This window comes from Polyodon spathula, chromosome 1 (genome assembly GCF_017654505.1).
Source record: "Polyodon spathula isolate WHYD16114869_AA chromosome 1, ASM1765450v1, whole genome shotgun sequence".
NCBI lineage: Eukaryota > Metazoa > Chordata > Actinopteri > Acipenseriformes > Polyodontidae > Polyodon > Polyodon spathula.
In genome coordinates this window covers 92,064,171-92,076,393 of record NC_054534.1, presented here as the reverse complement: position 1 = coordinate 92,076,393, position 12,223 = coordinate 92,064,171, and the positions used below count along the sequence as shown (strand labels likewise).

Below are 12,223 nucleotides of genomic sequence, written 5' to 3'. Positions count from 1 at the left end.
TGTAGGACATTCACTTTTTTGTTCTTGAGCCACTCCAATGTTGCTTTGGCCTTGTGCTTGGGATCATTGTCCTGCTGAAAGGTTCATTTCCTCCCAAGCTTCAGTTTTTTAGCAGACTGAAGCATATTCTCTTACAGTATTTTCCTGTATTTTGCTCCATCCATTCTTGCTTCAACTGTAACAAGATGCCCAGTCCCCGCTGATGAGAAGCATCCCCACAGCATGATGCTGCCACCACCATACTTCACTGTAGGGATGGTGTGTCTTGAGGCATGGGCAGTGTTAGGTTTGCGCCACACATAGCGCTTTGAGTTTTAGACAAAAAGCTCTATCTTGGTCTCACCTGACCACAAAACCTTTTCCCACATCGCAGCTGGTTCACTCTCATGTTTTCTGGCAAACTCCAGACGTGTTTTCAGATGGTACTTTTTGAGTAATGGCTTCTTTCTTGCCACCCTCCCATACAGGCCAGTGTTATGCAGAGCTCTTGATATGGTTGACTGGTGCACCATTACTCCACTCCCAGCCACTGAACTCTGTAGCTCCTTCAAAGTGATTGTTGGCCTCTCTGTGGCTTCTCTCACAAGTCTCCCTCTTGTTTGAGCACTGAGTTTTGAGGGAACGGCCTTTTCTTGGCAGTGCCTGGGTGGTGTGATGCAGCTTCCACTTCCTGATTATTGATCCAACTGTGCTCACTGGGATATCCAAATACTATATATATATATATATATATATATATATATATATATATATATATATATCCAAAATATTATTTTGTACCCTTTCCCTAATCTATGCATTTGTATTACTTTATCTCTAACTTCTGTAGAATGCTTTTTGGTCTTCATTTTCCTTCAGATTCACAGCCTTACCAATGATCCTTCAACAGTAGGGTTTGTATCCAGAAAATGTGACAGCAACTTTAATGGTTCACAGGTGGAGGCCAATGGTAAGGTAATTGTGTCCTGGTTAGGGCAATTTCTTTCATCGGCGCAAACTGTGAGCTTCCACAGCACAGGGGTTGAATACTTATGCAAGGAAGATATTTCAGTTTTTTATTTTTCTTAAAAATATTTCCCAACATAAAACCAATGTCACCTTACAATAATTGATTTTGAGTTTAAGTGTTTTAAAATAAAATATCAAACAGAACGAAATTTCAATGTACCATTTGTAATTCAGTATTATGAGAGAATTTGTCAGGGGTCTGAATACTTTTGCAAGGCACTATATATATATATATATATATATATATATATATAACGTTTTTTGAAGTAATTACATAGTCATAGGAAAGGGCAAGTCAACATAAACAACCAAAGACAGCCATCATCTGTTAAAATGAACAACATACAACTCTGCAGATAACACAAGAGACATCCATTTGCACTGCTAAAGATAGATATTTACAGAACACATGTGTGTGCTACCTGCCAACATAGGGCCTCATGCAGTAAACAGCAGTAACCAGTTTATCACACAGTAAGCCTGTTACTACATGCTTTGTACACCTGCTATATTCACTAATGAGCGGCAAATGACTTTGCATGCAAAATGACTAGCATGGAAAAAGATACTGCGTGCAAGTCATTTACATATAATTAATAATGGTAATCCATGGAAATGTATTCAAATCCTGTCCCCTAATATCGCGAGGGAGGGACTTGATATCAAAACTATATTTACTTGAAGGTGCTAACTTTAAGTGTCTCGGCGTGTGTTAAGTTTACTGCTTATTGAAAACATTCGGTGTCTGTCTAAATCGCAATATAAATAGAGCAGACCACAAGTAGTGCTGTGTGGGAAACAAGATAAACGCGTATATCTGCTTTCAGGTACTGCATTAATTTTTTCCTCGATAAATGATTGCCCATGTTCCAGAGAACACAACAAATAAAATGTCAAATACAGGCTGTATTTAGTTAGTTTTGTGCATTAATGGCAATATTTTAACATACAGTGCTGTAATACTGTACATAATAATATGATTCGGAAAATGCAACTTGAACGTGAACTGTATTACATAATCATTTCCTTTATTCTGATTCCAAACTTGTTGCTTTCTCAATGCAAAATGCATTGAAATAATAGACAGTGCTGTATACGATCCCATGATGCACTGTATTTTTTTCCATGATGACATTGTACTGCCGAAACCGCCAAGAGACAGTTGTGTTCTTTTAACACATGAATTACACTGAATTATTTTGGCCGTGAAAACATTAGCATTTTTGTCATGGAAAAGACAACAGTGAGTACTGCACAAATTGTGACTAGCCTGTGCAGCATGTCAAAATCGCCGGATAAGCAGCTGGAAGGTTAAAATTTCTTAAAAGAAAAAAATTAATAAACCGCACACTTGCATCCCTTTAAAAGCACAAAACACTAATATGTAAGTAATGTAAACCATGTCTCGTTGATTAGCTATCTCTACTTATGAACATGAAAAATAAGCATTCATATTCACTTTACATTGTACAGTAGGTTACATAATATCATTGTTCATAGCTCCTACATAAAAACTTGCAAATAATTGTTATTTCACCTCATGAAAGATGTCATGCTAAGGAGTAATTTATTCCCAGGGTCAGGTGGAAGTCAGCCATCTAGAAAAAAGGCGGGCTATGGTATCCAAACTCAATGACCAGGATGGGAAACGGCGTGGCATCCGTGGATTGGAGGAGTGGATGCGCATGTTAGCCAAGGGGTCATGAGGGAGGGTATAAATAGGGGACATAGTAAACGTGATCTGGTTCTTTGTAAATGGTTAGAACAACCTAGAAGGGGAAACCAGTGATAAAACATAAGTCTTGTCTTGTGTTGTGTTGTGTTTGTTTAGTAAAACTGTTTGTTATTTAAGACTACTAACATTTTGTTGTGTCAGTGCCTCGGTTTCATGCATTTAAATGAGGATGTTTTTTCCACTTATCTACACACCATACTCCACACTTTTAAGGGGGAAAAAAGTTTTTATTGAGAAAAAAATTCTACATTAAAAATACAAAACTGAAAGATCATAATCCCCCCCCCCCCCCCCCCCACCCCGAGTTAATATTTGGTGGAAGCACCTTTGGAAGCAATTACAGCTGTGAGTCTGTTGGGATAGGTCTCTACCAACTTTGCACAGCTAGATTTGGCAATATTTGACCATTCTTCTTTACAAAATTGTTCAAGCTCTGTCAAATTCCTTGACAAGTGTTGATGGGCAGCAATCTACAAGTCATGCCACAAATTTTCGATTGGATTTAGGTTGGGGCTCTGACTGGGCCACTCAAGGACCTTTTTGTTCCTTAGCCACTCTAGTGTAGCTTTGGCTGTGTGCTTTGGGTCATTGTCATGTTGAAAGGTGAACTTCCATCCCAGTTTCAGCTTTCATGCAGAGGGCAGCAGGTTTTCCTCAAGGACTTCTCTGTACTTTGCGCCATTCACTTTCCCTTCTATCCTGACATGTGCCCCAGTCCCTGCTGATGAGAAACATCCCCATAGCATGTTGCTGCCACCACCATGCTTCACAGTAGGTATGGTGTTCTTTGGGTGATGCACTGTGTTGGGTTTGCGCCAAACATAACGCTTTGCATTTAGGCCAAAAAGTTAAATTTAAGTTTTGTCAGAACACTAAACTTTTTGCCACATAGCTACAGATTTTTTTTTTTTGCATACTTCAAACAGGATTCAAGGTGGGATTTCTTGAGTAATGGCTTCCTTCTTGCCCCCTACCATACAGGCCAGATTTGTGGAGTGTTTGAGATATTGTTGTCACATGCACACTGTGACCAGTCTTGGCCGTAAAAGCATGTACCTCTTGCAAAGTTGCCATTGGCCTCTTGGTAGCCTCTCTGATCAGTCTCCTTCTTGCTCGGTCATCAAGTTTGGAGGGACGGCCTGATCTGGGTAGGGTCTTGGTGGTACCATATACCTTCCGCTTCTTAATAATCATCTTGACTCTGCTCCAAGGGATATTTAAGGCCTTTGATATTTTTTTATACCCATCCCCTGACAACTTTGTCCCAGAGTCCTTTTGAAAGCGCCTTGGTGTTCATGGTTGAGTCTTTGCTTTGAAATGCACTACCCAGCAGAGGGAACCTACAGGAACTGCTGAATTTGTCCTGAAATCATGTAAATCACTACAAGTTAACACAGGTGGAGGCCACTTAACTTGGTGTGTGATTTTCAGGTGATTGGTTACACCTGAGTTAATTTTAGGATTGCTATTACAAGGGGGGTGGACACTTAGCCAACCAAGCTATTTCAGTTTTTATTTTTAATTAATTTTCCACAAATTTCAATAATTTTTTTTTTCACTTGGAAGTTGATGTGTAGATAAATAAAAACGAAATGAAAAAAACACCAACTATTTTAATGCATTTTAATTCCAGGCTATAAGGCAACTAAAGGTAAAAATGTTGAAAGGGGGTGTAGACTTTCTATAGGCACTATGTGTGTGTGTGTGTGTGTGTGTGTTTATATATAATTGTACTTGGTAGCAAGGATCCTGTGAATTCCTGTTCACCTAATATTCAGGGAAAGGAGGGGTGGAAGATAGTGATCTATGAGCTCACATTAAAATAATTTTGAAAAGGCGGTCATTGGTACTTTTTGAAATACATTATTCACACAAAGATAAGAGCTGTCAAAACAGAACAAATAATTAGATTCAATTGGGTCTTCTAAGGTATTAAATGGAAAAACAAGTTGTGTGGTCCATGCTCTGAAGATCTGAAAAGCTGGTTGCTGTTTGGTCATATTCAGAAGCCTGCCTTTGAAGTCAGCTCATGATTTTACGTTGTATTCTACAACTACACTTCCATATAGTGGAAGGCAAAAACAATTCTGAATTGATATCTCATGTATATTGATGCATTGCTATAAGGTATAGGAATTAGATTTCAGCTTTGGAGAGTGATATATTGGATGTTTTAGGATTTAGCAGTGGGTGCCTTAGCGATTTGCATCTCTAGCCTAAGGACTGAGTATGTGATAACCGTACCTGTATTATTGTGCTGAAGTATTAATACTCTTAAACCTGTAAAGGCACTGGAAATGCCCAGGTTGCCTATTAGCAGGGATCCAAAGTGGCTTGCAACCACTCAATCCATTATTAAGCATTTAATAAACATTAGGAGCACTATTAGTGCTCTGATTCATTAAAACCTCAAATTAAATTAGTCTGTGTGGTTTTCTTGATTATTAAAAGTTGTCTGGATACGTTGCAAGCCCAGTGCATGAACAATCCACTACAGGAGTCCAAAACCTCTCTGTCTTCCTTAAACATCTCCCCTGAGTTTAAGAGTGTTGCTCATCCAGTATGACACTGAAAAATTCCTGGTTGATCTATGTTATTGGTGCTGCCCTTTGAAACTGACATGACACAGCACATTCCACTCGCCCATGTAAACACAGTTTCATTCCCCCTATCCATGTTACTATAAATGCTGATGCCAGCCCATCACCCCTTCCTCCTTTGCAAAAGACTATTATGCCATTGAATATGTGCAATTTCATGCAACAGAAAGTTATACTAAGACATAGATTCATATTACTGCACTTTTGGTAGTCCATCTGTTAAGCACCTGTGTCTCACGATTTACCATAAATATACACGTCTCCTTATAAGAACATAAGAAAGTTTACAAACGAGAGGAGGCCATTCGACCCATCTTGCTCGTTTGGTTGTTAGTAGCTTATTGATCCCAGAATCTCATCAAGCAGCTTCTTGAAGGATCCCAGGGTATCAGCTTCAACAACATTACTGGGGAGTTGATTCCAGACCCTCACAATTCTCTGTGTAAAAAAGTGCCTCCTATTTTCTGTTCTGAATGCCCCTTTGTCTAATCTCCATTTGTGACCCCTGGTCCTTGTTTCTTTTTTCAGGCTGAAAAAGTCCCTTGGGTCGACACTGTCAATACCATTTAGAGTTTTGAATGCTTGAATTAGGTCGCCACGTAGTCTTCTTTGCTCAAGACTGAACAGATTCAATTCTTTTAGCCTGTCTGCATATGACATGCCTTTTAAGCCCGGAATAATTCTGGTCGCTCTTCTCTGCACTCTTTTTACAGCAGCAATATCTTTTTTATAGCGAGGTGACCAGAACTGCACACAATATTCAAGATGAGGTCTTACTAGTGCATTGTACAGTTTTAACATTACTTCCCTTGATTTAAATTCAACACTTTTCACAATGTATCCGAGCATCTTGTTAGCCTTTTTTATAGCTTCCCCACATTGTCTAGATGAAGACATTTCTGAGTCAACAAAAACTCCTAGGTCTTTTTCATAGATTCCTTCTCCAATTTCAGTATCTCCCATATGATATTTATAATGTACATTTTTATTTCCTGCGTGCAGTACCTTACACTTTTCTCTATTAAATGTCATTTGCCATGTGTCTGCCCAGTTCTGAATCATGTCTAGATCATTTTGAATGACCTTTTGCTGCTGCAACAGTGTTTGCCACTCCTCCTACTTTTGTGTCGTCTGCAAATTTAACAAGTTTGCTTACTATACCAGAATCTAAATCATTAATGTAGATTAGGAATAGCAGAGGACCTAATACTGATCCCTGTGGTACACCGCTGGTTACCACACTCCATTCTGAGGTTTTTCCTCTAATCAGTACTTTCTGTTTTCTACATGTTAACCACTCCCTAATCCATGTACATGTGTTTCCTTGAATCCCAACTGCGTTCAATTTGAGAATTAATCTTTTGTGCGGGACTTTGTCAAAAGCTTTCTGGAACTCTAAATAAACCATGTCATATGCTTTGCAATTATCCATTATCGATGTTGCATCCTCAAAAAAATCAAGCAAGTTAGTTAGACACGATCTCCCTTTCCTAAAACCATGTTGACTGTCTCCCAGGACCCTGTTACCATATAGGTAATTTTCCATTTTGGATCTTATTATAGTTTCCATAAGTTTGCATATAATAGAAGTCAGGCTTACTGATCTGTTGTTACCTGGTTCAGTTTTGTTTCCCTTTTTGTGGATTGGTATTATGTTTGCAATTTTCCAGTCTGTCGGTACCACCCCTGTGTCAAGAGACTGCTGCATGATCTTGGTTAGCGGTTTGTAAGTTACCTCTTTCATTTCTTTGAGTACTACTGGGATGATCTCATCCAGCCCAGGGGGTTTGTTTATTTTAAGAACTCCTAGTCCCTTTAACACTTCTGCCTCAGTTATGCTAAAGTTATTTAAAACTGGATAGGAACTGGATGACATGTGGGGCATGTTGTCAGTATCTTCCTTTGTAAAAACTTGTGAAAAGTAATCATTTAATATATTTGCTATTTTTTTTCTTCATCTACGATTTTGCCATTTGTATCTCTTAAACATTTAATCTCCTCTTTGAATGTTCGCTTGCTGTTGTAATATTGGAAAAACATTTTGGAATTGGTTTTAGCTCCCTTAGCAATGTTCATTTCTATTTCTCTCTTGGCCTTTCTAACTTCCTTTTTGACTTGCGTTTGCAGTTCTGTGTACTCTTTCTGCGTACTTTCTTTTTGGTCCCTTTTTAATGCTCTGTAAAGTGCCTTTTTTCACTTAATATTTTTTTTTAATTGATCTATTAAACCATTTTGGCAATTTAGTTTTACATTTAGATTTGTCTACTTTAGGGATGTAATTGTTTTGCGCCTCTAGTACTACATTTTTGAAACTACTATTTTACTCCAATCTACTTCTGTTAGTCTCTGTTTCATACCTTCATAGTTTGCTTTTCTAAAATTGTAAACCTTAGCTTTAGTCATTACTTTTGGGGATTTAAAAAACACTTCAAATGAGACCATGTTGTGGTCTGAGTTTGCCAGTGGTTCTCTGACCTCTGTTTTAGTTATTCTATCTTCGTTATTTGAAAAGACTAAATCAAGGCATGCCTCCCCTCTAGTGGGTGCCTTCACAAATTGTGTTAGGAAGCAGTCATTTGTCATTTCCACCATTTCTATTTCATCCTTCGCGCTACCCACCGGGTTTTCCCATTTTATTTGGGGGAAGTTGAAATCCCCCATTAGTATGGCTTCTCCTTTGCCACACACATTTCTAATGTCATTGTATAACAGATTATTGTGCTCACCGTCTGAATCTGGCGGTCTATAGCATGCTCCTATTATTATGCCTTTTGAATTTTTGTCTGTTATTCTGACCCATATTGATTCGGTTTTATTTTCTTTGTCCAGGTTTAACACCTGGGCTTCAAGACTGTTTCTTATGTATAGCGCTACCCCTCCTCCTCTTCTGTCCTGCCTGTCTTTCCTATACAGTGTATACCCACAAATATTATATTCGTCCCTGTGACGGAAAGATGAGTTCTGGTGATGAATCTTCCTCCCAACCTGTGAGGGCGCTAAAGAACGGGAGGAGAAGCATCTGGAAGGGCTGGCCTGACAGTTCGTTTCCGGGTCAGGGAAGTGGGTCAGCCTGGAGGGAAGCGCGACTCTGTTGTAAGACCGTATTGATTTGAGAGATAAACGAGGGGCAGCTGCAACCGTTTATCTCGATATCATGCGGGATTACATATAGGGGCCAGGGTAACGCTGGTCTTCTCCTTCGTTTGGGTAAATGTTCGGAGAGAGAAGGAGCGAGAGAGGAGCTCTCGTTGTTACAGAGAATTACGTGTTGTGTTTTGTTGTGTTTGTTTGTAATTGTCTGCGTTTTGCACCACCAGACAGTTAACTCACCTATCCGGAGCTGTCGACCAGGGTCAGCACAATCCGGATCACCACTGCACGGAACCGTCACGAAATACAGTGTCTTCACCCACCACAAGCACGTCTGCACTCACCCAGGACTGGTGACCGTGTGTTCGTTTTGTTCGGGACTGTGTCTGTGTTATTGCTATCCCCGTGCTTTACACATTGTTGTGTATAGCCGGGGATTTATTATTTAACGGTCACCAGACCTGGATTATAAATAAAAGCACCTTTTCACTGGAAACTGTTGTCTGCCTGTCACTCCTGCATCGCATCACCGTTATACCTGTTCCCCTCCACTAGCCACTTTGCCACACGTGGTGTCAGAACACGGGACTATGGACCGCAACGCGCTGGCGGAGTTGCTGCAGGCACTGGAGACCAGACGGGATGCAGAGGAGAGACGGAGGGAGGAGCGCTATACGGCGCTCATTGAACGGGTAGGGCTGATCGTTGCTGCAGGAGCGACCCCTACCGGAACATCATTGATGTCGGCCCCGAAGGCACGGGCCATGAAAATGACGGCGGAGGATGATCCGGAGGCATTTTTGGTGGCGTTCGAGCGGCTGGCAACCGCGGCGGGATGGCCTCGGGAGTTCTGGGCAAGCCAGCTAGGACCTTGCCTGATCGGGGAAGCGCAGGCAGCTTACCAAGCCCTGAGCGACCAGTACGCCACTGACTATGACCTAGTCAAGCAGGCTATCCTCCGTCGTCTCAACATCACCGCGGAGACCCACCGGACGCGGTTCCGCGAGTACCGGAGAGCCCCGGAGACACGCCCCAGGGTGGTGGCACAGCGGTTGTGCGACCACATGGTCCATTGGCTGACCCCAGAGAAGAAGACCGCTCAACAAATGGGGGAAGCCATTGTGGTGGAACAATTCTGCCATGTGGTCGGCGCCGAAACTCAGGCGTGGGTACGGCGCCACAACCCTGACACCCTGGAGGAGGCGGTCAAATTGGCCGAAGATTTTGAGGACTCTTTGACGTCAGCCCGGGTCGGGATCCTGTCAGCCCCTGCCCTGCTCAGGAACCAACCTCTCCCTCCCTCTCCTCCAACACCACCACCATCACCCTCGGTCCCGGCACCCAGACCTCCCAGACCGCCGACCCCGTTGGGCCCCCTTGCCTCCCCCCCATGGAGACCGAGGATGGCCCCCAGCTGGGGTAGAGGTGTTGCCCCTGCCCCGTTGCCCTACCAGCAGCGGGACAGATATTTAACCTATGCCCCCTCTGTCCCTCCACTCTGTTTTAGGTGTAACCAGCCAGGACATAGGGCCAGGTCATGCCCCGCTGCTATGGAGTGTGACGTGGCTGCATGCAACTGGACACCTGGAACGGGTAAGCAGGGGGAAAACGGTTGGGAGGGGCCCTGTCTGATTGACGTGGTTTTAGGGAATGTGAAAACCCACGCGTTAGTGGACACAGGGTGTGAGCAGACCTTGATCAGGACAGCTCTCTTGGGCGGTATGTCGTGGCGGCCACAAGGTCAGGTGGCCATCTCCTGTATCCATGGAGACACGGCGGCATACCCCACCCTAAAAGTATATTTATCGGTAGGACCGATAAAACGTCACCTTGTAGTCGGGGTGGCGGAAAGGTTGCCGCACCCAGTTATTCTGGGCCGAGACTGGCCAAAATTCAAAGAATTGGTGCAAATAATGGCAGTCTCAGCCACACACGTAAACGTGGCAGAAAAAGGGAAAAAGGAACGGATTGGTGATGTGTTTCCTTTTCATCCTGAAATGTTTTCCCCTCTGTTCCGTCCTAGAAAAACAAATAAGGAGAGACGGACCGCGAAATGGGAGGGAGCGTCTTTGAGACAAGGCTGGGGTCTGGTGGGAGAGTGCTGTAATGGTAACAAACGCCAGTCGAAGGGAGTGGGAACGCAGTGTGACCGAGAGAGCGAGGTTACTGGGCCGACTAGGGCAGAGGTTATTCCAGCCCCTCTCAATATACCGGACCCGTGGTACTCAAGCGCGGACCTAGTGTGGGGCCAAAAGAACGACCCGTCACTGGTGCACGCTTGGGGGCAGGTCCGGTCCATTGAAGGTAAGGATGTTGATGGCGCTGGGCCGCTAGTATATCCACATTTCAGTATAAAGGGGCAATTACTATATAGGGTAAACCTAGCCGCGGGCACAGGACAGCCTGTAACACAATTATTGGTTCCCCCGTCTTGTCGGACCGAGGTCATGAGGCTGGCGCATGATATCCCTTTTGCGGGGCACCTCGGAGCCGAGAAGACGAGGGAGCGAATATTGGCTCGATTCTATTGGCTCGGTCTTCATACTGATGTGTCGAAATATGTAGCCACATGCCCAGACTGCCAGCGAGTAGCGCCAGGTCGAGTGCGCCCCGCTCCTTTGGTCCCACTGCCGATTATTTCCACTCCTTTTGAGCGCATTGCAATGGACATAATGGGCCCGTTGCTACCTTCTGACTCTGGGTATACGCATATATTAGTAGTGGTGGATTATGCAACGCGATACCCAGAGGCAGTTCCATTGAGGTCCACTAGTGCAGCTGCAATAGCCACCGAGTTAGCGCAGATTATGGCTAGAGTAGGGATCCCCAAGGAGATTTTGACGGATCACGGAACCAATTTTTTGTCCAATACGTTACAGCAGGTGTACAAAATATTAAAAATACGTCCCATCAGGACGTCCGTTTATCATCCACAATCGGACGGTTTGGTTGAACGTTTTAATCAGACCTTAAAGTCGATGCTGAGGCGATTTGTAACACAGGAGCAGAAACATTGGGCATCGCTTCTTCCCTACCTCCTTTTTGCGGTGAGAGAAGTGCCGCAGAGTTCAACGGGGTTCTCCCCCTTTGAGCTCCTGTACGGCCGGCAGCCTCGCGGCATTCTCGACCTGCTGAGGGAGGGGTGGGAGGAGCACAAAGGCTCGTCTAAAAATGTAGTGAAGTATGTGCTCCTACTACGAGATCGGCTGGATTTGGTCGGTCGTTTGGCCCAAGACAACCTCAGATCGGCTCAGCACCGACAACAGCAGCATTACAACAAAAATGCACGGATTCGAACCTTTCGACCAGGGGACAAGGTAATGCTGCTACTTCCCTCATCTGAATCGAAACTGTGTGCTAAATGGCAGGGGCCGTATGAGGTGATTCGGGCTATAGGGAAAGTAAATTATGAAATTAGACAGCCCGATCGCCGAAATGAACGTGAAATTTATCATGTCAATTTATTAAAGCCCTGGCAGGCAAGGGAGGTCTTATTTATAGCCCCAGGCAATATGGAGGATGATTTAGGTCCCTGTTCAGAGACCCCGAGCACAAGAGCGATTTCTATGGGGGAACAATTGGTTCCGGATCAGCAAAGAGAGCTGCGTAAGCTTATTGAGGAGTTCAGCGATGTTTTTTCTGACGTGCCCGGCAGGACAAACTTAGTTGAATATGACATTATCTCTCCACCAGGTGTCACAGTGCGAGAGAGACCGTACCGGATCCCGGAAAGTCGACGAAGTGGCGTTCGCAAAGAGGTATGGGATATGCTCGAGCTTGGGGTGATTGA

The 12,223-nt window shown here is 43.5% G+C and overlaps 1 protein-coding gene across 1 annotated transcript in view; it reads left to right on the top strand.

Moving 5' to 3' along the window:
• The window catches only part of LOC121324252 (tyrosine-protein kinase Tec-like), a 47,487-nt gene extending 38,787 nt beyond the window's left edge, over positions 1-8,700 (top strand). Inside the window, exon 17 of the mRNA XM_041265956.1 lies at positions 8,661-8,700. Coding sequence (XP_041121890.1) covers positions 8,661-8,668 — 8 coding nt within the window. The 3' untranslated portion in view covers positions 8,669-8,700. The remainder of the gene's footprint in view (positions 1-8,660) is intronic.
• The last annotated feature ends 3,523 nt before the right edge of the window (positions 8,701-12,223 follow it).